We start from the raw sequence: 22,771 nt of genomic DNA, 5'->3' as shown, positions 1-22,771 counted from the left end.
CATATAAATAAAATTGAAATGGATTGAATTAATCCAGCCTGTCCTTGGGCCTGCTCTAGGTCTCGTCCTTTACCAGCACAAGTCCCTACTGTCATCTCCACACTCTTTCCTTTCCTTCTCTCTCGCTACCTCCTAACGTGCACAGTTTCCACCAGCACAGCACTGAAAGCGGTCATTATTAATCCATGTCCTGACTGATGACCTGGTATGGAAATCTCATTCTTGACAATCTGCATGTTTGATTTGACTTTGATTTGATGTCAGTCGCCCTTCATGAAACAGCCACCCTCATTTATGCAGCCACTTAACCAGAACTAGTTAGGATTATACTGGCTTGGAGTTGCTGTGAAAACTCAGACAGCAAATGAATAAAGCTTCTATTGTTTTTTGGCGAGACTGCAGCTTGTTTTATTTACACACAGCAGAAGTTGCACACAGTGTGTCTTTTTCCATCCATCCACTCTCGCTTATGCAATCCAGGACAAGTGTCTGAAAGGCAGCGGCCACTCCGGACAGATCGCCAGTTCAGAATCACCAGTTAACCTAACAAACCTTTCTTTTCAGGTACACACGAAGAACCCAGGCAGACTGACATTGGATTCAAACCCAGGACCGGGACTTTGTTAAGGACAATTAAACAACCCAGGGTGCGCTAATGCTAATGCACTGACAACATTCAACCCTATTTTTAGTCTTTCAGTCTGCATCACTTTATTACTTTACTGCGAAATATTTTCATCTGACCTCATAAGAAAAACTCAAAATGACCTTTTCATGAATGAAATCTAGAGAACGTGTGTGTGTGTGTGTGTGTGTGTGTGTGTGTGTGTGTGTGTGTGTGTGTGTGTGTGTGTGTGTGTGTGTGTGTGTACTTGTTTTCATGACATCTTAGGACAATTTTATGATAACACACTCACAAAATGAGGACGCTCAGAAAAATGAGGACATTTTTGAGGTCCTCATTTTTCTGAGCCTTCTAAAGTGTTCTAGAGGCTCCCAACATGCTCCCAAACCAAAAATCTCGGAAGTCCTGAAACATCACAATTTTATGAAAAAGTGTGTTTAAGTGTGTTTAGCGTTTTTGCTCACTTTCAGTTTCACCGCCTACTGGCCAGTTTTGGAACTTAACACACTTTAAACACACTTTCAGTGACGTCACTCTGCGAGTCCTCATATTGTAGGTGTGTCAGACACAATAACACATTTGACCCAGGTTATACCCTTCTGGGGCTTAGCGGACACATGCGTGGACAGCACCTTTTAGCTCTTATGTCCACAGTCGTATTCAATGTTGAAATGGAGGTGAAATTTATTTGAAACATTCGTGGAATAGTAACAGATGAATTTTGAGGCTTCTGAAAATTGTTCGTTCAAACCTTGCCAATTAAACAATCATTCTAACACACATCAAAATCTTTTCACATTTTTATACATATTAAGGTGAACTCTAAACAAGGGTAACAACAGTTAAATCAGGCAAATCTTGACAAAAATGAAGGTCTTTAGGTTCAGTTATCAGTGCCTGCACAGCTTGGTTTCTTTTGTTGTTGACAAAATGTATCGAAATATAAAGTTTCAACATTTGTCTAATTATATTACTATTAATTAATGAGTCTTACTTCTCAAGATCAATGCACAAATTGTCTGACCTTCACTATGCAGAATGATGTGTGTGCAGATTTTGACCCTTGAAGAGTTTATATTAATCTGAATTAATATAATTGCATCTGCAATCCGCAGTTGAACTTGGAGATTCCTGCCGCTGTCATCTGATTCAGTATGATCATCAGGCTCAGTCTCGACTCTGTGTATCTACAAGAATTGATGAAAAAAGTCAACACTTTATTATATTTTAAATTCAACTTACCTTATACTTTTTACAATATGGTATAAAATGCATATTGTTTCTTTAAAAACTAATAACACACTATTAAAAACTGCAGAATGCACAATTCCAGCTTCATTTAGTAATTCAATTAGTAAATAAAAGTGAGTAATTAAGTCACTTAATTAACTAAGCAACTGTAAATGTCACAGTATACAGAAGTACAATTCAATTTCAATTCAATTTTATTTATATAGCACCAAATCACAAAAAAAGTCGCCTCAAGGCGCTTCATAGGTACAGAGAAAAACCCAACAATCATACTGTATGACCCCCTATGAGCAAGCGCTTTGGCAACAGTGGAAAGGAAAAACTCCCTTTTAACAGGAAGAAACCTCTGGCAGAACCAGGCTCAGGGAGGGGCGGCCATCTGTTGCGACTGGTTGGGGTGAGAGAAGGAAAACAGGATGAAAGACATGCTGTGGAAGAGAGACAGAGGTTAATAACAGATATGATTCAATGCAGAGAGGTCTATTAACACATACTGAGTTATAAAGGTGACTGGAAAGGAAAAACTCAATGCATCATGGGAATCCCCGGCTGCCTACGTCTATTGCAGCATAACTAAGGGAGGATTCATGGTCACCTGGTCCAGCCCTAACTATATGCTTCAGCTAAAAGGAACGTTTTAAGCCTAATCTTGAAAGTAGAGATAGTGTCTGTCTCCCAAATCCAAACTGGAAGCTGGTTCCACAGAAAAGGGGCCTGAAAACTGAAGGCTCTGCCTCCCATTCTACTTTTAAATACTCTAGGAACAACAAGTAGGCCTGCAGAGTGAGAGCGAAGTGCTCTAATAGGGTGATATGGTACTACAAGGTCATTAAGATAAGATGGGGCCTGGTTATTTAAGACCTTGTATGTGAGGAGTAGAATTTTGAATTTAATTCTGGATTTAACAGGAAGCCAATGAAGGGAAGCCAAAACAGGAGAAATCTGCTCTCTCTTTCTAGTCCCTGTCAGTACTCTTGCTGCAGCATTTTGGATTAGCTGAAGGCTTTTCAGGGAGTTTTTAGGACATTCTGATAATAATGAATTACAGTAGTCCAGCCTGGAAGTAATAAATGCATGAACTAGTTTTTCAGCGTCACTAAGAGACAGGATATTTCTAACTTTAGAGATGTTGCACAAATGAAAGAAAGCAGGCTTACATATTTGTTTAATATGTGCATTGAAGGACATGTCTTGGTCAAAAATGACTCCAAGGTTCCTCACAGTATAACTGGAGGCCAAGGTAATGCCATCCAGGGTAAGAATCTGCTTAGATACCATATTTCTAAGATTTTCAGGGCCGAGTACAATAACCTCAGTTTGATCTGAATTAAGAAGCAGAAAGTTAGCGGCCATCCAGGTCTTTATGTCTTTAAGACATTCCTGCACTTTAACTAATTGGTGTGTGTTATCTGGCTTCATGGACAGAGCTGCGTGTCATCTGCATAGCAGTGTAAATGTATGCTATGTCTTCTAATGATACTGCCTAGGGGAAGCATGTATAATGTAAACAGAATTGGTCCTAGCACTGAACCCTGTGGAACTCCATAATTGACCTTAGTGGGTGAAGAGGACTCTCCATTTACATGAACAAATTGTAGTCTATTAGATAGATATGATACAAACCACTGGAGTGCAGTACCTGTAATACCTACAGCATGCTCTAATCGCTCTAATAGGATATTATGGTCAACAGTATCGAACGCTGCACTAAGGCCTAGCAGGACAAGCACAGAGATGAGTCCACTGTCAGAGGCCATAAGAAGATCATTTGTAACCTTCACTAAAGCTGTTTCTGTGCTGTGATAAGCTCTGAAACCTGACTGAAACTCTTCAAATAAACCATTCCTCTGCAGATGATCTGTTAGCTGTTTGACAACTACTCTTTCAAGGATTTTTGATATGAAAGGAAGGTTGGAGATTGGCCTATAATTAGCTAAGACTGCTGGGTCTAGAGATGGCTTTTTGAGTAAAGGTTTAACTACAGCCAGCTTGAAGGCCTGTGGTACATAGCCGATTATTAGAGATAGGTTGATCATATTTAAGATTGAAGCATTAATTAATGGCAGGACTTCTTTGAGCAGTTTTGTAGGAATGGGGTCTAAAAGACACGGAGGTTTGGAGGAAATAATTATAGAAGTTAACTCAGAAAGATCAATTGGAGAAAAAGAGTAACTTAACATCAACGGTACTAAAAGTAGCTGTAGATAATATTACATCTGTGGGATGATTATTGGTAATTTTTTCTCTAATGATAAGAATTTTATTTGTGAAGAAGTTCATGAAGTCATTACTAGTTAACGATGGTTGGCTCAAAAGTGCTCTGATTGTTTGTCAGCCTGGCTACAGTGCTGAAGAGAAACCTGGGGTTGTTCTTATTTTCTTCAATCAGTGATGAATAGTAAGATGTTCTGGCTTTGGGGGGGCTTTCTTATAAATCAGCAAAATATTTCTCCAATTATGATGATCCTCTAAATTTGTGACACGCCATTTCCTCTCCAGATTACGAGTCATCTGCTTTAGGCTACGTGTTTGAGAATTATACCACAGAGTCAGGTACTTCTGATCTGAAACCTTAGTTTTCACAGGAGCTACAGTATCCAGAGTCATATGTAGTGAGGAGGTAAAATTATTATTAACAAGATAATTGACCTCTGTTGGGGTAGCGTTCAGATAGCTGCTCTGCTCTGTGTTGGTACAGGTCATTGAAGATGATAACAGTGGGTGGATTACATTCTTAAACATAGTTACAGCGCTTTCAGAAAGACATCTGTGATAAAGTCTACTCTCCACTGCTGTGTAATCAATTATTGTAAATGTAAATGTTATCAGGAAATGATCAGACAGGAGAGGGTTTTCAGGAAACACTGTTAAATGTTCAGTTTCTATGCCATATGTTAAAAACAAGATCTAGAGTGTGATTAAAGTGGTGGGTGGGTTCTTTTACATTTTGAGAGAAGCCAATTGAGTCTAATAACAGATTAAATGCCATGTTGAGGCTGTCATTCTTAGCATCTACATGGATGTTAAAATCACCCACAATAATTATTTTATTTGAGCTGAGCACTAAATCAGATAAAAAGTCTGAGAAATCAGAGAGAAACTCTGTGTAAGGCCCAGGTGGACAATAGATGATAACAAATAAGACTGGTTTCTAAAATTTTTCAGCTGGGGTGGACAATGTTAAGCATCAGGCTTTCAAATGAATTAAAAGTCTGTCTTGGTCTTTCATTAATTAATAGGCTGGTGTGAAAAATTGCTGCCACACCGCCCCCTCGGCCTGTGCTTCGAGGTTTCTGGTAGTTAGAATGACTCGGGGGTGTTGATTCATTTAAACTAACATAATCATCCTGCTACAACCAGGTTTCTGTAAGGCAAATCGATTGTTCTTTCTTTGTAATTGTTTATGTTTAAGTTGTTTGTTGCTGGTTTTTATTTTGTTTTTCGTCTGTTTGGGAGCTGACACAGTCTCAAAGGAGATGTTTTTTTTTTTGGGGGGGGGGGGGGGGGGGTAACAGGAGAAGAGAAGCTGCAGAGAGGCGTGTAAGACTGCAACTCTGCTTCCTGGTCCCAACTCTGGATAGTCATATTATGGGGGGTTTAATTAATTTGTCCATATTTCTAGAAATGAGAGCTGCTCCATCCAAAGTGGGATGGATGCCGTCTCTCCTTACAAGACCAGGTTTCCTTCAGAAGGTTTGCCAATTATCTATGAAGCCCACATCGTTTCTGGGACACCACTCAGACAGCCAGCAATTTAAGGAGAACATGCGGCTAAACATGTCACTCCTGGTCTGATTGGGGAGGGGACCAGAGAAAACTACAGAGTCCGACATTGTTTTGGCAAAGTTACACACCGATTCAATATTGATTTTAGTGACCTCCGATTGGCGTAACCGGGTGTCATTACTGCCGACGTGAATTATGATTTTACTGAATTTACGTTTACCCTTAGCCAGCAGTTTTAAATTTCCTTCAATGTCGCCTGCTCTGGCCCCTGGAAGACAATTGACTATGGTTGCCGGTGTCTCTAGCTTCACATGTCTGAGAACAGAATTACCAGAGTTTGACCCCCGACGGGTGTGTCGCCGAGTGGGGAAAAACGGTTAGACATATGTATGAATTTGAGGAGTGGAACCAAAATGCAGACACAAAGGAACGTGAAAGAAAATTTGAATATTAACAGAAAGCAAGCCGTTTATTAATCTCTACTTTTAAGATTAGGCTTCAAACTTTCCTTTTTGCTAAAGCATATAGTTAGGGCTGGATCAGATGACCCTGGATCCTCCCTTAGTTGTGCTGCAGTAGATGTAGGCTGCCAGGGGATTCCCATGAAGCACTGAGTTTTTTCCTTTCCAGTCACCTTTCTCACTCACTGTGTGTTAATAGACCTCTCTGCACTGAATCATACTTGTTATTAATCCACAGCATGTCTTTGTCCTGTCTTCCTTTTCTCACCCCAACTAGTCACAGCAGATGCCCGCCGCTCCCTGAGCCTGGTTCTGCCAGAGGTTTCTTCCTGTTAAAAGGGAGTTTTTCCTTCCCACTGTCGCCAAAGCGCTTGCTCATAGGTGGTCCTATGATTGTTGGGTTTTTCCTCTGTATCTATTATTGTGCGATCTACTGTACAATATAAAGCGCCTTCAGGCGATTGTTGTTGTGATTTGGCGCTATATAAATAAAATTTAATTTAATTAAAAGATTACAAAACAGAAGGCAGAGGTGAAGATAAACAATAACCTAACCTGGGGAAAATATTTTTTATTAAAAAAAAACCAAAAAAAAAAAAAACCATGAAACCTGACATGGATACAAAGATACCTGGAACATGGAAACGTGGCACCAAAGACAACAGATGACCTGACACTGAACAAATTAGGACAGGACTTACAGTGGCTTGCAAAAGTATTCGGCCCCCTTTAACTTTCCCACATTTTGTCACATTACAGCCACAAACATGAATCAATTTTATTGGAATTCCACGTGAAAGACCAATACAAAGTGGTGTACACGTGAGAAGTGGAACGAAAATCATACATGATTCCAAACATTTTTTACAAATAAATAACTGAAAAGTGGGGTGTGCGCAATTATTCAGCCCCCTGAGTCAATACTTTGTAGAACCACCTTTTGCTGCAATTGGATTCCATTAAAATTGATTTGTGTCACGGCTGGGAAGGCGAGCCGTGTGGTGTGGAGGAAGGAGGACCCGAGATGCAAGCAGTGGATGAAAATGCTAGTGAAGTTTATTTACAAGGTGTAGTGGCAAACAAGCAGTGGGGCATGACAAATAACTGAAGACACCTAAACTGGGAAGAACTAAAATAACAGACCTGGGAGCATACGACAAAGGGCTGAGAGGCCGAGGCCGAGACGACGACGACGACGACGACGACGACGACGACCAGCAGGACACCGAGTAACACAGACTGACACGGAGGAACACAGACAAACCGGCAACAGGCAGGAGAACACACAGGGCTTAAATACACACACCAGTAATCAGGGGATGAGAGACAGGAGGGCAACACGGCTGGGAGGAATCAGAGCTGACGGGACAGGGGAAACGTAAAGTGAACACACTCACATCAGACAGAGACCTTCACAATAAAACAGGAAACTCAGACACGGGGAACCAAACAAGACACAGAACTAAACAGACAGATTCACAAACAGACGGGGTGACACCATAGACAGAGACACAGACTCAGAGGCAGACCAAATATAAGACATAGAACTCAAACAATAATAATAATCATCATCATAATAATAAACTAGAAAATGATAATAAACTAAAAGCGCTAGGTCACCGACCCAGGACCATGACAATTTGTGTTTGTGGCAGTAATGTGACAAAATGTGGAAAAGAGGGACGAATACTTTTGCAAGCCACTGTAAGTACACAGAGAGATAATGAGGGGATGAGGAACAGCTGGGACAAGGGGAAACAAAACTAGACTCATTGCATATAGGACAAGGACTTTCCCAATAAAACAGACATCACAAGGGTAATCTAATAAACAAATGAACTTAGCAAACCTAAAGAACTTATAAACAAACATCGACATCCAAACAAACTAAAACTTAAAACGCTGGGTCAACAGACCCAGGAAAGTGACAGTAAAATCATTTATTATATACATTATACTTATTTTCTTAAATTGCTTATCTATTATCTGTATTTTAACTTGGGGGTCTAGGGGTGCTGCATGTTTATGATAACACACTGACAATATCAGGACAATTTTGGCCTTACTCTCAGTGAACAGCATGCCCATGCTAACTTAAACTAGACCAGCAAGCTAACCACATGTGTATTAAGTGTTACTTAAGAATAGGAACCAAACAAATTAACGGAACGAAATTAACTGTAACAGCAGTTTGCAAAACATTGTGACAGTTCTCAAGTGTTCCTACCTCAAATACAGCACGTGTTGCTGTGTTTTTGTTGTTAAATGGACGAGGAGAGACCGTGGCTGGTGAGAGGATGCAGCATTTCGTCAGTGGAGCATAGAACGACGTCTCTGATTGGTCAACAAGTGAGTAAAGATGCATCTGATTGTTCGAAAGCCTCAACCAAAGAGCTGCTGGTCACGGCAAGATACAAACTCGCCGGAGCTCTGCGTGAACGGCACATCCGGGACCTTCAGCACTCAGGAGAGATTTATCTTGACGTATGTATTTACCTTTGATATCCATGATTTCACGCACGCTTCGAGGTAAAGTTGTATGTTTAACAAGCTAATTAATGTTAGCTAAATGGAATGGAAACAACACACAATCGATTTGAATAAAGTTAAAATGGTGCATGATGATAAATGGTAATAAATATACTTTAGCTTTATCTTCAGCAACAGATATTAGAAGTTAAATTTAGTTGTTTTTAAATTTCCACTGGAGTTAAAGGGCCTGCGGCCCTCTCTGCATCTGCAACTGCAGAGACAGTCAGTCTAAGCTCTTTTTAAGTGTAGGCTACTGCAACACGCATTTTATTTCAAGATATGTTTTCTGGGATTTAAATGATAATATTAATGTTTTCCTGTTTAGCACAAATCAATGACATTAGTGTTTCAGTAATGGTAGTAAAGTGCACAGTTTACAGTATTTGTCCGTGTATTGGCATGTTAAAATTATTCGTGAAGGTAATTTAATGTCACATTACATTTGCAAAGTGTTTGCACTGGTATATTAGTCTGATTAGCAAATGCATTGTGATTTAAGGCAGAAAAATACTATTTAAAATACCATGTAAAGAAAGTACTGGTTGGTTTTGTCTTGCTGACTTTTCGTCATTTTCTCATGAAGATGTGTACAGGTTGAGCAGATTGAGAGTGAAGAACATGTCAAAAAGAAGACTCAGACTTCGTCCTGAAGCAGAGGCTGCTCACTTTATTTTATCTGGAAGTGACAAGACTTGTTTAAAGGCCCAATGGATCAATGACTATAAAGGTATGTTATATGTTGTTCCTTATGGCTACTGCATGAATATTACCAGAGCTGCAACTAATGTTTATTATAATATTTAATAATATTGTCATGGCCCTGCGACCATGACTCGGTGACTTTGTGTTTATGTTCTTTATTGTTATTACTTTCATTATTATTCATGGCTGTTTTGGGATGGTTTGTGTTTGGGATTTTAGACACTGGGTTCTGGGTTTGTGCTCCCTCTGTTGGTCCCTGGTGTTAGTGTTCCCCTGTCTCATCAGGTTAATCAGGTCCAGCTGTGTCTCCCACCTGTGTGTGACTTCCCAGTGTCTCTCTGTGTATTTATAGTGTGTGTTTGCCTCTGTTCCTCGTCGCGTCGTCTGTGTTCATACCTGGTGTAATCCTCTGCGTGCTCTCCCTGCTGTTCTCCCTTCATGTTCAGGTTTCCCACTCCTCTGTGTAGTTTATCCCAGTTTAGTTTCGTCCTTAGTTCTGTTTGCCATCTCCACTTTGTGTTTGATATTATCAATAAATCACCCTCACACCTGAATAAGTGCTGCGTTTTGGGTCCTCCTTCCACTCTCCACACGGCCGCTGCCCCGGACCATGACAAATATATAACAATTGCTTCAGTTTCCCTGAGGGAACCTCCCAAAGCTAGCTAGCTATCTATCTATCATCTAGATTAAAAAATGTTTTATATTTTCATGTATTTGAAATTTGTTGCCAACTATTTTAATAATTGTTTTTTTTATTATTAGCATTTATTTATTGTATCAACTCATTTGTTGCAGCCCTGAACGTAAGCATCTAGATCAGGGGTGCCCAATCCCGGTCCTCGAGAGCTACCGTCCTGCAGCTTTTAGATGCATCCTTGTTCCCACACACCTGAATCAAATGGTTTGATCTCTTCAGCATGCCATCATGTTTGGCAAAGGCCTGATAACAAGCCATTCATTTGATTCAGGTGTGTGGGAACAAGGATGCATCTAAAAGCTGCAGGACAGTAGCTCTCGAGGACCGGGATTGGGCACCCCTGATCTAGATGTTCCCCTCACAATTAAAACATTTTGTGATTGTTTGTTCTGCATATGTTTTGTCAGTGGCTGATCAGCTGCAGTAAACCTGATTTGGATTGTATTACTTAACGCTACTTATTGAACATCTTGTATTAGGACGTGGTGTATTTGCCTCTGAACCAATTGAAAAGGGATCCTTTGTGGTCGAGTACCGTGGGGAGCTTATCTCAGAACATGAACGGGACAAGCGGCAGAAAAAGTACACAGAAAAGCAAACTGCTTTCCTATTTGATTTTAAATGGAAAAATAGCACATGGTGGTAAGTAAAGGCATATACAATATCAGTTGTTCTTTACAACATTATGTTTTTAGTGAACAAAACATATGTTCTTTTCTTCACTTTTAGCATTGATGCCTCCCGTGAAGACGACTCACTTGGCCGGCTGGTTAATGATGACCACAAGTACCCAAACTGCAAGATGAAACAGCTGGCAGTCCAGGATAAACCTCATCTCTGCTTGTTTGCTATTGAAAATATCCAAGCGGAGAGTGAAATCACCTATGACTATGGAGAATCTATGTGGCCATGGCGAGCTCTGGTAAGTAAATCCTCTTCATAGATTGTGCAGTACAGGGAATGTTAAATATTAGTAGATGAAAAGATAGATATTATTCTAGTTATGAAGACCAGAGTAGATCAGTGCAGGGTTTTATTGACAAAATTTGATATTTTTGTCCTTTTACAGATGTTTTTGTCCATTTAACCTGAAGCTGATCAGTTTACATGATTGGATTTCTGGGGAAATAGATGGCTTTACATCAGTGTTGGGTTTAGAGCTTTTATTGCCAACAGCAGGACAAGTTAGAAGTCAGGAACATGAACTCTACATGTGTTCAGTCGTCATGTCCTCATATTGTTTCAAGCTGTGAAGAACATGAGTGTGTTTCAGAATATATATATCTTTGCAGCAGTTACGATAATAATGTGCTGTTTGCACGATGAGCACTGCTGCTCTTTCTCAGCAAGAGCCTCCCCGAAATTGACCGTGCGCTTTGTGTTGTCCGTGCGCGCGTCTGTGCATTTCGTGGCGTCTGTGCAGAAATGACTCGCAAGACAAGGCTGCAAACTATTCTCACAGACTTCAAATGTGCACTTGAATCCAAGAAGATAGAAAAGGATCTCTCTCTGTCTCTCCCCCAGCTCTGCTGACTTGCCACTGAGAGAGTAACAACTGCCCCTCCCCCCTCTGCTCTGCAAACAGGTGGCTGTTTTTGCACCCCTCCCCCCTCTGCTCTGCAAACACGTGGCTGCTTTTGCACCCCTCCACTCACTTGCTCAGAGCCAGTGTGTGCAAAGTGGAGCAACATAACACTGACAGAGGTTCAGAGAAGGGAAAAAAAACAAAAAACGGAGCAGGCTGCCGTTGTTCACTTCAAGAAGGCGGCTCTATAGGCTGTTTTGTTTGCGACCGACACACAGTATAAATATATTCTCAATCACATTCACACCACTCTGTTATATCAGTTCCACTACATCAAGACTATTTTATGGTGGTGAGCTGTTTTATTGTCATGTATTTTGCATAGTAAGATAACCATGTCCTGCATTCAAAACCACTGAAAATGTCTATGGTGGTGCTGTACCTAATATTTTGCTCATTTGATCCAAAACCTATTTTTCCTTTATTTTGAAGGCTGAGGCTTAGATCCATTAGGTATTCACGAGAAAGGCATCATCACATGTCAGGATTACAGTATATCGAAAATATGTGATTATAATGGGAGTCAATGGGACCCAAAATGGTACGAGGAACACAGGAGGTAACACTTATGTGAATCTCCTTTGCTATATACCACACCATAGAGGGGATCATTGAATTTTAAAAATAATCCTAAAATGCACCTCATGGCCAAGTTTCATGCAACTAGTCTTTAAAATGATTGATATATTGAGAATCAAAAATCCAAAGGGTCCCTATTTTGACTTAAACCCTGCGAGGGTTTTAAAGCATCAATTTGGTCTTTATTCCAATTAAATTTAATATTTTTGTCCTTTTACACATGTTTTTGTCCATTTAACCTGAAGCTGATCAGTTTACATGATTGGATTTCTGGGGAAATAGATGGCTTTACATCAGTGTTGGGTTTAGAGCTTTTATTGCCAACAGCAGGACAAGTTAGAAGTCAGGAACATGAACTCTACATGTGTTCAGTCGTCATGTCCTCATATTGTTTCAAGCTGTGAAGAACATGAGTGTGTTTCAGAATATATATATCTTTGCAGCAGTTACGATAATAATGTGCTGTTTGCACGATGAGCACTGCTGCTCTTTCTCAGCAAGAGCCTCCCCGAAATTGACCGTGCGCTTTGTGTTGTCCGTGCGCGCGTCTGTGCATTTCGTGGCGTCTGTGCAGAAATGACTCGCAAGACAAGGCTGCAAACTATTCTCACAGACTTCAAATGTGCACTTGAATCCAAGAAGATAGAAAAGGATCTCTCTCTGTCTCTCCCCCAGCTCTGCTGACTTGCCACTGAGAGAGTAACAACTGCCCCTCCCCCCTCTGCTCTGCAAACAGGTGGCTGTTTTTGCACCCCTCCCCCCTCTGCTCTGCAAACACGTGGCTGCTTTTGCACCCCTCCACTCACTTGCTCAGAGCCAGTGTGTGCAAAGTGGAGCAACATAACACTGACAGAGGTTCAGAGAAGGGAAAAAAAACAAAAAACGGAGCAGGCTGCCGTTGTTCACTTCAAGAAGGCGGCTCTATAGGCTGTTTTGTTTGCGACCGACACAGTATAAATATATTCTCAATCACATTCACACCACTCTGTTATATCAGTTCCACTACATCAAGACTATTTTATGGTGGTGAGCTGTTTTATTGTCATGTATTTTGCATAGTAAGATAACCATGTCCTGCATTCAAAACCACTGAAAATGTCTATGGTGGTGCTGTACCTAATATTTTGCTCATTTGATCCAAAACCTATTTTTCCTTTATTTTGAAGGCTGAGGCTTAGATCCATTAGGTATTCACGAGAAAGGCATCATCACATGTCAGGATTACAGTATATCGAAAATATGTGATTATAATGGGAGTCAATGGGACCCAAAATGGTACGAGGAACACAGGAGGTAACACTTATGTGAATCTCCTTTGCTATATACCACACCATAGAGGGGATCATTGAATTTTAAAAATAATCGTAAAATGCACCTCATGGCCAAGTTTCATGCAACTAGTCTTTAAAATGATTGATATATTGAGAATCAAAAATCCAAAGGGTCCCTATTTTGACTTAAACCCTGCGAGGGTTTTAAAGCATCAATTTGGTCTTTATTCCAATTAAATTTAATATTTTTGTCCTTTTACACATGTTTTTGTCCATTTAACCTGAAGCTGATCAGTTTACATGATTGGATTTCTGGGGAAATAGATGGCTTTACATCAGTGTTGGGTTTAGAGCTTTTATTGACAACAGCAGGACAAGTTAGAAGTCAGGAACATGAACTCTACATGTGTTCAGTCGTCATGTCCTCATATTGTTTCAAGCTGTGAAGAACATGAGTGTGTTTCAGAATACGTCCTCATATGGTTGGACCAACAACTCTAGTGTGTGTGTTACACTGTCCTCATATTGTTGGGTAGCAGAACTGTACTGTGTTAAGTTTCTATAGAATCTGGCATAAGGAAGTCAGATCCTTCTGTAATAATGTTCACTGAAACAAGTATGATCTGTAGTTAATGAGCTAGTCAGCATTTGTAGTACAGAATGTTTCTGACATTATATTGTTGTCTTTTGTTGCAGACACCAAGTGTTGAGACCCTGTCCCAACCTCCTACAGACCAAGAAGTGAGTGACAAATCCACTTCATTCCTCCAACAGGTTACGCATAAATTTTTGTATTTGGAATCAAGTATATGAGTCAGTTGGGCCTAGTGCATAAATGAAATGCACTTTGATTGTATTAAAACAATCAGTTTGAGTGAAAGTTTCCCAAAATCAACATTAGCATTAGGAGAAGGAAATTGGCTATACCAGTTGTTAGTCCAAACTTTCCCTTTAAAGCATCAATTTGGTCTTTATTCCAATTAAATTTAATATTTTTGTCCTTTTACGCATGTTTTTGTCCATTTAACCTGAAGCTGATCAGTTTACATGATTGGATTTCTGGGGAAATAGATGGCTTTACATCAGTGTTGGGTTTAGAGCTTTTATTGACAACAGCAGGACAAGTTAGAAGTCAGGAACATGAACTCTACATGTGTTCAGTCGTCATGTCCTCGTATTGTTTCAAGCTGTGAAGAACATGAGTGTGTTTCAGAATACGTCCTCATATGGTTGGACCAACAACTCTAGTGTGTGTGTGTTACACTGTCCTCATATTGTTGGGTAGCAGAACTGTACTGTGTTAAGTTTCTATAGAATCTGGCATAAGGAAGTCAGATCCTTCTGTAATAATGTTCACTGAAACAAGTATGATCTGTAGTTAATGAGCTAGTCAGCATTTGTAGTACAGAATGTTTCTGACATTATATTGTTGTCTTTTGTTGCAGACACCAAGTGTTGAGACCCTGTCCCAACCTCCTACAGACCAAGAAGTGAGTGACAAATCCACTTCATTCCTCCAACAGGTTACGCATAAATTTTTGTATTTGGAATCAAGTATATGAGTCAGTTGGGCCTAGTGCATAAATGAAATGCACTTTGATTGTTTTAAAACAATCAGTTTGAGTGAAAGTTTCCCAAAATCAACATTAGCATTAGGAGAAGGAAATTGGCTATACCAGTTGTTAGTCCAAACTTTCCCTTTAAAGCATCAATTTGGTCTTTATTCCAATTAAATTTAATATTTTTGTCCTTTTACACATGTTTTTGTCCATTTAACCTGAAGCTGATCAGTTTACATGATTGGATTTCTGGGGAAATAGATGGCTTTACATCAGTGTTGGGTTTAGAGCTTTTATTGACAACAGCAGGACAAGTTAGAAGTCAGGAACATGAACTCTACATGTGTTCAGTCGTCATGTCCTCATATTGTTTCAAGCTGTGAAGAACATGAGTGTGTTTCAGAATACGTCCTCATATGGTTGGACCAACAACTCTAGTGTGTGTGTGTTACACTGTCCTCATATTGTTGGGTAGCAGAACTGTACTGTGTTAAGTTTCTATAGAATCTGGCATAAGGAAGTCAGATCCTTCTGTAATAATGTTCACTGAAACAAGTATGATCTGTAGTTAATGAGCTAGTCAGCATTTGTAGTACAGAATGTTTCTGACATTATATTGTTGTCTTTTGTTGCAGACACCAAGTGTTGAGACCCTGTCCCAACCTCCTACAGACCAAGAAGTGAGTGACAAATCCACTTCATTCCTCCAACAGGTTACGCATAAATTTTTGTATTTGGAATCAAGTATATGAGTCAGTTGGGCCTAGTGCATAAATGAAATGCACTTTGATTGTATTAAAACAATCAGTTTGAGTGAAAGTTTCCCAAAATCAACATTAGCATTAGGAGAAGGAAATTGGCTATACCAGTTGTTAGTCCAAACTTTCCCTTTAAAGCATCAATTTGGTCTTTATTCCAATTAAATTTAATATTTTTGTCCTTTTACGCATGTTTTTGTCCATTTAACCTGAAGCTGATCAGTTTACATGATTGGATTTCTGGGGAAATAGATGGCTTTACATCAGTGTTGGGTTTAGAGCTTTTATTGCCAACAGCAGGACAAGTTAGAAGTCAGGAACATGAACTCTACATGTGTTCAGTCGTCATGTCCTCATATTGTTTCAAGCTGTGAAGAACATGAGTGTGTTTCAGAATACGTCCTCATATGGTTGGACCAACAACTCTAGTGTGTGTGTGTTACACTGTCCTCATATTGTTGGGTAGCAGAACTGTACTGTGTTAAGTTTCTATAGAATATGGCATAAGGAAGTCAGATCCTTCTGTAATAATGTTCACTGAAACAAGTATGATCTGTAGTTAATGAGCTAGTCAGCATTTGTAGTACAGAATGTTTCTGACATTATATTGTTGTCTTTTGTTGCAGACACCAAGTGTTGAGACCCTGTCCCAACCTCCTACAGACCAAGAAGTGAGTGACAAATCCACTTCATTCCTCCAACAGGTTACGCATAAATTTTTGTATTTGGAATCAAGTATATGAGTCAGTTGGGCCTAGTGCATAAATGAAATGCACTTTGATTGTATTAAAACAATCAGTTTGAGTGAAAGTTTCCCAAAATCAACATTAGCATTAGGAGAAGGAAATTGGCTATACCAGTTGTTAGTCCAAACTTTCCCTTTAAAGCATCAATTTGGTCTTTATTCCAATTAAATTTAATATTTTTGTCCTTTTACGCATGTTTTTGTCCATTTAACCTGAAGCTGATCAGTTTACATGATTGGATTTCTGGGGAAATAGATGGCTTTACATCAGTGTTGGGTTTAGAGCTTTTATTGACAACAGCAGGACAAGTTAGAAGTCAGGAACATGAGCTCTACATGTGTTCAGTCGTCATGTCCTCATATTGTTTCAAGCTGTGAAGAACATGAGTGTGTTTCAGAATACGTCCTCATATGGTTGGACCAACAACTCTAGTGTGTGTGTTACACTGTCCTCATATTGTTGGGTAGCAGAACTGTACTGTGTTAAGTTTCTATAATATCTAGAATAAGGAACTCAGATCCTCCTGTCAATAATGTTCACTAATGTATCTGTGACATATATGTGAACTCAATGCAGCCTTTCATCTCAGCAAATATAATTAATGATTGACAGGGTTCACAAATGAATTTTCACCCAAGATTTTATGTCAAAATGACATGACACAAAGTGTGTGATATGTATGTTAAATCATTCTCACTATTAAGTTACAATGCATTGTTTTTCATTTCTTAACCTACTAGCAATGTTTTTTACAGTATACTGAATTGCATAATAATTTTGAGTTAGTTTTCAAATGAATTATAATTACAAACATTGAATTTGTTACGTTTCATGTAAGGCCAGACAAAAATCTCGAGTTCTCACCTTTCACCAGACAGCTACCTCAGAGCAGGTAAGCCAGCTGCCTTTTTCTTCTTCATTCAAATTGTTTATGCTATGTAATTATGCATATTTACTACATGAATGCATTTTCATCAAGTCATGGATTGCAGAATGTTCTGCTACTGGAGGGGGAATGACATTCTAGCTATTAATAAATACAAAGATGCTTTTTCTCCATTTTCGTTCAGATCTCTACTGATGAATTCTCAGATTGTACGGATTATGAAGATAAAGACTATTTCCCAGATTCATGTGGCAGTTCCTCTGACACAAGTCTCCATAGTGTGGACATGAAAATCACAGAATCTGTGGTTCCCCAAAATACGTTAAATGACATGGCATTGGAGACGGCTTCAGGACACAGTGGGAAGATCACCAGTTCAGAGAAACCTACAACATTTAGTTTGTCACTGAGAAGTAGCAGTCACAGTACTTCGGTAACAAGCCGCAGTTTTGATTCATCAGGGGTCACATCACCTAAAAACAGCTCCATAAAAGTCCTACCTTTGCCAAACACGGAAAGACAAAGCAAGTACAACAAGAAGCAATACTGTCTATATTGTAAAAAGGCCATTGCTAAATTGGCAAGACACCTTGAATCTGCCCACGGTAATGTGCCGGAAGTTGCAAGCGCCTTCAGTTATGATAAAAGATCCTGCAAAAGAAGAGATTTGTTGCGCTCTATTAAGAAGAGGGGAAACTTTAACCATAATGCTACTGTGGCAACTTCTGGTGCTGGAGAAATGGTTGCTTGTCGAAGACCCACTACTGCAACAGGATCTGAGGACTACCGTCATTGTAAATTTTGTCAAGGACTATATGCAAGAAATTGCCTTTGGAGGCATGTGAGAAGGTGCCCTCAGAGGTTTAATGAGGAAGCTCCCTCTGGGCAAAGACGGATGCATCTGCAATTACCGAAACCTGATCAAGTTCATGAAGCTGTATGGAAGATTGCTTGTGAAATGAATCAGGATGACATTTCCTTTGTAGTAACGAGTGAAAGAGACATTCTTAGCCTTGGTGAGTCACTGTACAATGGCAGAAAACCAAATGAGAAAAGGAATGATTACATACGCCAAAAAATGAGAGAGATCGCAAGGTTATTGATAACCGCCAGAGCTATGACACCTTTGAAGAGCACAGAAGACCTTGTTATGCCTACTAACTTTCCCCATGTCATACAAGCAGTCAGAGCTGTTGCTGGTTATGAGCAGGAGAGCAACTCATATAAAACCCCATCCTTGGCTTTGAAATTGGGACACAGTTTGGCTAAAGTTGCAAGCATTGTGCAGTGTAAAGCCATCATTGCAAATCGCTATGATGTTGCAGAGTCAGCCAAGCAGTTTGCCACTCTGTATGAAAAAAAAGTGGTCAGAGTCCATTTCAGCTGCTGCATTGGGCACACTTCAACAAGCCAAATGGAATAAACCACAGATTTTGCCATTTACACAGGATGTGTCACTGCTGCATAAGTTTCTTGCTACTAAGTCCGCAATGTACATGAAGGACCTTGAGGAAAAACCCAACAGCACAACCTTCGGAAATCTTGCTCAAGTGACTTTGACGCAGGTAGTGCTATTTAACAGAAAAAGGCAAGGAGAAGTTTCAAAAATGGAGCTCCAGGTTTTTACATCCCGGAATCGCACAGAGTTGAATCCTGACATTATGATCGGCCTAACTGAGTTTGAAAGGAAACTTGCAAAGCACTTTGACAGAGTTGAGATTCGTGGTAAAAGATCAAGAATGGTACCTGTGCTTCTCACACCTGACATGATCACTGCAATGGAGCTCCTCGCAAAAGCCAGAAGTGAGTGTCAAGTCCACACAGAGAATGTGTACTTGTTTGCACGCCCAGGTGTCCTTTCCCATTACAGAGGCTCTGACTGCTTTCGCAAGTATGCAAATAAATGTGGTGCAAAGTACCCAGAGGCCCTTACCTCAACAAGATTGCGGAAACAAGTTGCCACTTTGTCCACAGTACTAAATCTAAAAGAAAATGAAATGGATCAACTTGCCACCTTTCTCGGACACGACATCCGTGTCCATCGAGAATTCTACCGGCTTCCAGAGAGTACCCTGCAGCTTGCAAAAGTCAGCAAACTGTTGATTGCAATGGAGAAAGGAAAACTGTCTGACCTGCAGGGGAAAGGGCTGGATGACATCGTGATCAATCCTGATGGTGAATTCTTTTTCTTTCTTTTTTTTTGAAACATAGTTATCTTTGAATATAACATTTGTGAATGTTCAGCAGATTCTAATATAAATATTTTGTCTTGATTATTTTTCCCCAACAAGATGAAGCAGTTACAAGTGATGATGATTCCAGTGGAGAAACCATCACTGACCCTCAACAACACAAAGGTATCTTGACTTGCCCAGTGTGTGATAATATCTTTAAGTTATGAGACTGGAGACAGTTAATAGGTTCATGTCATGTTAGATGGACAGCAGTATATAAATTAGACAGAATGGTAGACACCATTCATTAATATGGTACTAAAAGATCTGGATACATTGAAGTCTGGCAAAATGCATAAATAAGCAATACAAAGGCAAATATTAAATATAAGGATTAGGAGGTCCACTTCTGTGAGATTAGGCACACAAGTTGAGAGGTAGTGCATGCAAGTAATGTGTTTCTAGGGAGATGCCTGAGTATTGATGAGTATTATTAGTAGATTATGTTCACATGTAAAATATTCATATCAAATGTAAAATTACACACTGCCCAATGCTGACTTTGCCTACAATGCAAACAAAAAATGCATTAATTCTCATATTTCACTGTTACTTTTCAAAGGCTCAAGGACCAAGAATTCTGGGAACCAAAGCCACACACTTTACTCAGCTTCCCTGGACAATATGGAGGGCGCTTCTGCCTCAACCACCCTGGACAATATGGAGGGCGCTTCTGCCTCAACCACCCTGGACAATATGGAGGGCGCTTCTGCCTCAACCACCCTGGACAACATGGAGGGCGCTTCTGCCTCAACCACCCTGGACAATATGGAGGGCGCTTCTGCCTCAACCACCCTGGACAATATGGAGGGCGCTTCTGCCTCAACCACCCTGGACAGCAAAAACATCAGCAACACTGCACCAGGAAAGGGTAAAGGTACCCATATACAAAATGTTTTAAGTGAATATACTTGTTATCAATGGACATGTTTATTCTTTTCAGGCATGACACTATTAAGAGCTTTTATCATAATCCGTTTCATCTTCTTTGATTCCCAGCAGAACACAGCACTTCAAATGGTTCATCCCAAGCATCCTTGAAGGAGCATTAAGCAATATCTTTTCACTGCTAGGTGTGCTGTTTTGCACTGCCTGTAAACCAAACCAAAGTCTATGGCTGGAGATCAACACAGAGAGAGGGATTGTGACTTCATGCTGTACTCCAGATGAAATTACACCTCTAATTATTCACATAGCCATTTTTAATTCCTTCAACCTAAGTATGATGAATTGTGCTTATTGCTCCTTTAAAGTGCTCCAGTAGAAAGCAAGGTTTAAGAACATTTTGTATTCACATTAGAAACTAGAATATTTTCTCTCTTATCTTACATTCGCATTAAGATATATATTTTTTGTTTCCATTTATGACAGCTGGGAAGGCAAGGTGCAAGTGGACAGATGATGAAGTAAAGGCTGTTGAGCGGCACTTACTTCATTTCATAACAAGCTGCAAAGTACCTGGCAAAAAGGAATGTGACTCCTGCATCCAAGCAGAGCCGGCAGCTCTGAAAGGCAGAGACTGGGTTGCCATAAAGTATTACATCCACAACAGGATCGTAGCATTGAAAAGAAAGATGAATAAATAAAATTACAAAATGCAGGTTCAGGAATGCTGCATCAGTTAAAATTAACTTGATTTTCATTTTTATTTTTTTTTAAATTTTTGACTTAGTCATTACTAACCCAACAGACAAAGTTACTCAGTCCTTTCTCCTGGTTTTTGCCATCATAAGTTAATACTCAAGGGAGATAGTTTGTTACTCTCAGTTATTTCAGTATTGCAGGTCACTCACAGTTATTTCAGTATTACAGGTCTCTGCATTGCATTGTTTATACCCATAAATCTGTTTATTATGGGTGCATTTTGTAATTAAAAAATAAGAAAGGCAGAAAATGTTCCATGTTTTTATTCACATAAACATTCACTGCAAAATTAATGCAATACAATATTAAGACTTAAAAAGTAGACTGACCACATTTTTGAGCTATGTCTCTTTTTAAGTCTCTATACAGCTCAGATTTACTGTGTTGTATTAACACATGAATGTCTGATATTTCTGTCAGAAGTTACCCGACTGGTGAGCATTACTATTGTGCATCCATGCCTATTATATTGTAATCTCAAAAGGAGCCAAGCTGAAAATACAGACCCTACCCTTACCTGGTCCTTATAAGTCATGTATACTTGAAAATTATGTGTGTATCCATGGGCTTCACAATTCACCTAAACATGAAATATCAGTGTGTGTGACCTTATGGTACTCATAAGTCACATAAACCTGACAGTGTCCTCATAAGTAGCAGTAAATTCAGGTTTGACCAAAATTTAACCCTAGCCAAAATCTCAACAGATGGGCGTGTTCCTGGAAGCATGGGTCAAATTTTTTGTGATTCCCATGCCTCTAGGACCTTCGGAAAGGCACGTTCCCATTTGTCACATTTTTGTCATAGGTACTGATATATCATGAAAACACGTATGTGTGTGTGTGTGTGTGTGTGTGTGTTATTCAAGCATTTTAGCCCAGATTAGAAATGATTAAAGCTTTTAAAGATGTCTTTTTGTACACTCTAAATACTGCACGTCTATGGACACAGAAATGATCATTTTTATGCATAAGAAAATATTGTGAGCACAGTTTGGGTGAAGATTCGTTTTGAGGCATGGATATGTGATGGAAAGCACACAAAATGGGCAGTGTGCAAAATTCAGTCTGGCCATTTCTGCACAGATTACAGATGCCTTCTGCAATCCTTTTACCTCAGAATGGAGCTAAACCTGTTTTATTCAAACCCTCCAGATGGTGAACACAAACTGTAGGTGTTTAATAAAGACACACCAAATGGGTTATTTTGTTCATTTTTAACTATTTTATGCATCTTCACAAGAAAAAGCACCAAAATGAAACCACTGGGGTGAGTCACTTTTGATGTATTCAGAAATAATTTTGTGCATCTTCATGAAGTCTGGAAATGTGTGTTTACAGATGCTTAAGCACATAAAATGGGCTGTTTTTAAAATGCAGTCTGGGTGTTTTCCTCTTATACATGATGACACAGGCTGAAATAATTACATCTTCAAAAAAAGGACCTTCAAAGTGGGTGTTTTTTTTTTGAAGACTCCTACATTTTTGATGAATCTTAATGTTGTAAGACTAC

The 22,771-nt window shown here is 39.6% G+C and overlaps 2 protein-coding genes across 18 annotated transcripts in view; one reads left to right on the top strand and one right to left on the bottom strand.

Moving 5' to 3' along the window:
- The window catches only part of ptprnb (protein tyrosine phosphatase receptor type Nb), an 85,298-nt gene that overhangs the window by 30,233 nt on the left and 32,294 nt on the right, over positions 1-22,771 (bottom strand). For 3 of the 5 annotated variants that reach the window (XM_080877350.1, XM_080877352.1, XM_080877351.1), the window contains exons 1-2: positions 8,291-8,437; positions 1,650-1,812 (exon numbers count right to left, since the gene is read on the bottom strand). The exons of the other annotated variants lie outside the window; for them this stretch is intronic. In XM_080877350.1, the coding sequence (XP_080733476.1) occupies positions 1,650-1,812; positions 8,291-8,428 (301 nt within the window). In that variant the 5' untranslated portion in view covers positions 8,429-8,437. Of the gene's footprint in view, positions 1-1,649; positions 1,813-8,290; positions 8,438-22,771 lie in introns of those variants that run through there. 5 annotated transcript variants of the gene reach the window in all.
- LOC308393530 (uncharacterized protein) lies at positions 8,394-21,536 on the top strand. Of its 13 annotated transcripts, none has more exons than XM_080877366.1 (13): positions 8,394-8,547; positions 9,179-9,322; positions 10,477-10,639; positions 10,727-10,919; positions 14,129-14,206; positions 14,878-14,922; positions 15,627-15,704; positions 16,376-16,453; positions 17,334-17,387; positions 17,566-19,556; positions 19,673-19,738; positions 20,178-20,486; positions 20,987-21,439. In XM_080877366.1, exons 2-10 carry the CDS (start codon positions 9,214-9,216, stop codon positions 18,802-18,804), a joined length of 2,037 nt encoding a protein of 678 aa, XP_080733492.1. In that variant the 5' UTR covers positions 8,394-8,547; positions 9,179-9,213; the 3' UTR covers positions 18,805-19,556; positions 19,673-19,738; positions 20,178-20,486; positions 20,987-21,439. The 13 variants fall into 13 exon arrangements, with proteins under 13 accessions (XP_080733492.1, XP_080733486.1, XP_080733490.1 ...); XM_080877360.1 differs by having other exon boundaries at positions 8,437-8,592; positions 20,178-20,492; positions 20,987-21,536; XM_080877364.1 differs by having other exon boundaries at positions 8,437-8,592; positions 14,129-14,173; positions 20,987-21,535.

This window comes from Rhamphochromis sp. 'chilingali' (assembly GCF_963969265.1).
Source record: "Rhamphochromis sp. 'chilingali' genome assembly, chromosome: 3".
In the NCBI taxonomy this organism is placed as follows: domain Eukaryota; kingdom Metazoa; phylum Chordata; class Actinopteri; order Cichliformes; family Cichlidae; genus Rhamphochromis; species Rhamphochromis sp. 'chilingali'.
Note: the sequence above shows the minus strand (reverse complement) of the source record. Positions and strands in the feature narration are given on the sequence as shown.

What these genes read in the sequence shown, in the direction of transcription:
- LOC308393530 (XM_080877360.1), top strand. Translation starts at nt 8,550, where the DNA reads ATGTATTTACCTTTGATATCCATGATTTCACGCACGCTTCGAG. An exon ending in ATGGATCAATGACTATAAAG is followed by an intron (nt 9,323 to 10,476) that starts GTATGTTATATG and finishes ATCTTGTATTAG; the next exon opens with GACGTGGTGTATTTGCCTCT. An exon ending in AGACAGCTACCTCAGAGCAG is followed by an intron (nt 17,388 to 17,565) that starts GTAAGCCAGCTG and finishes ATTTTCGTTCAG; the next exon opens with ATCTCTACTGATGAATTCTC.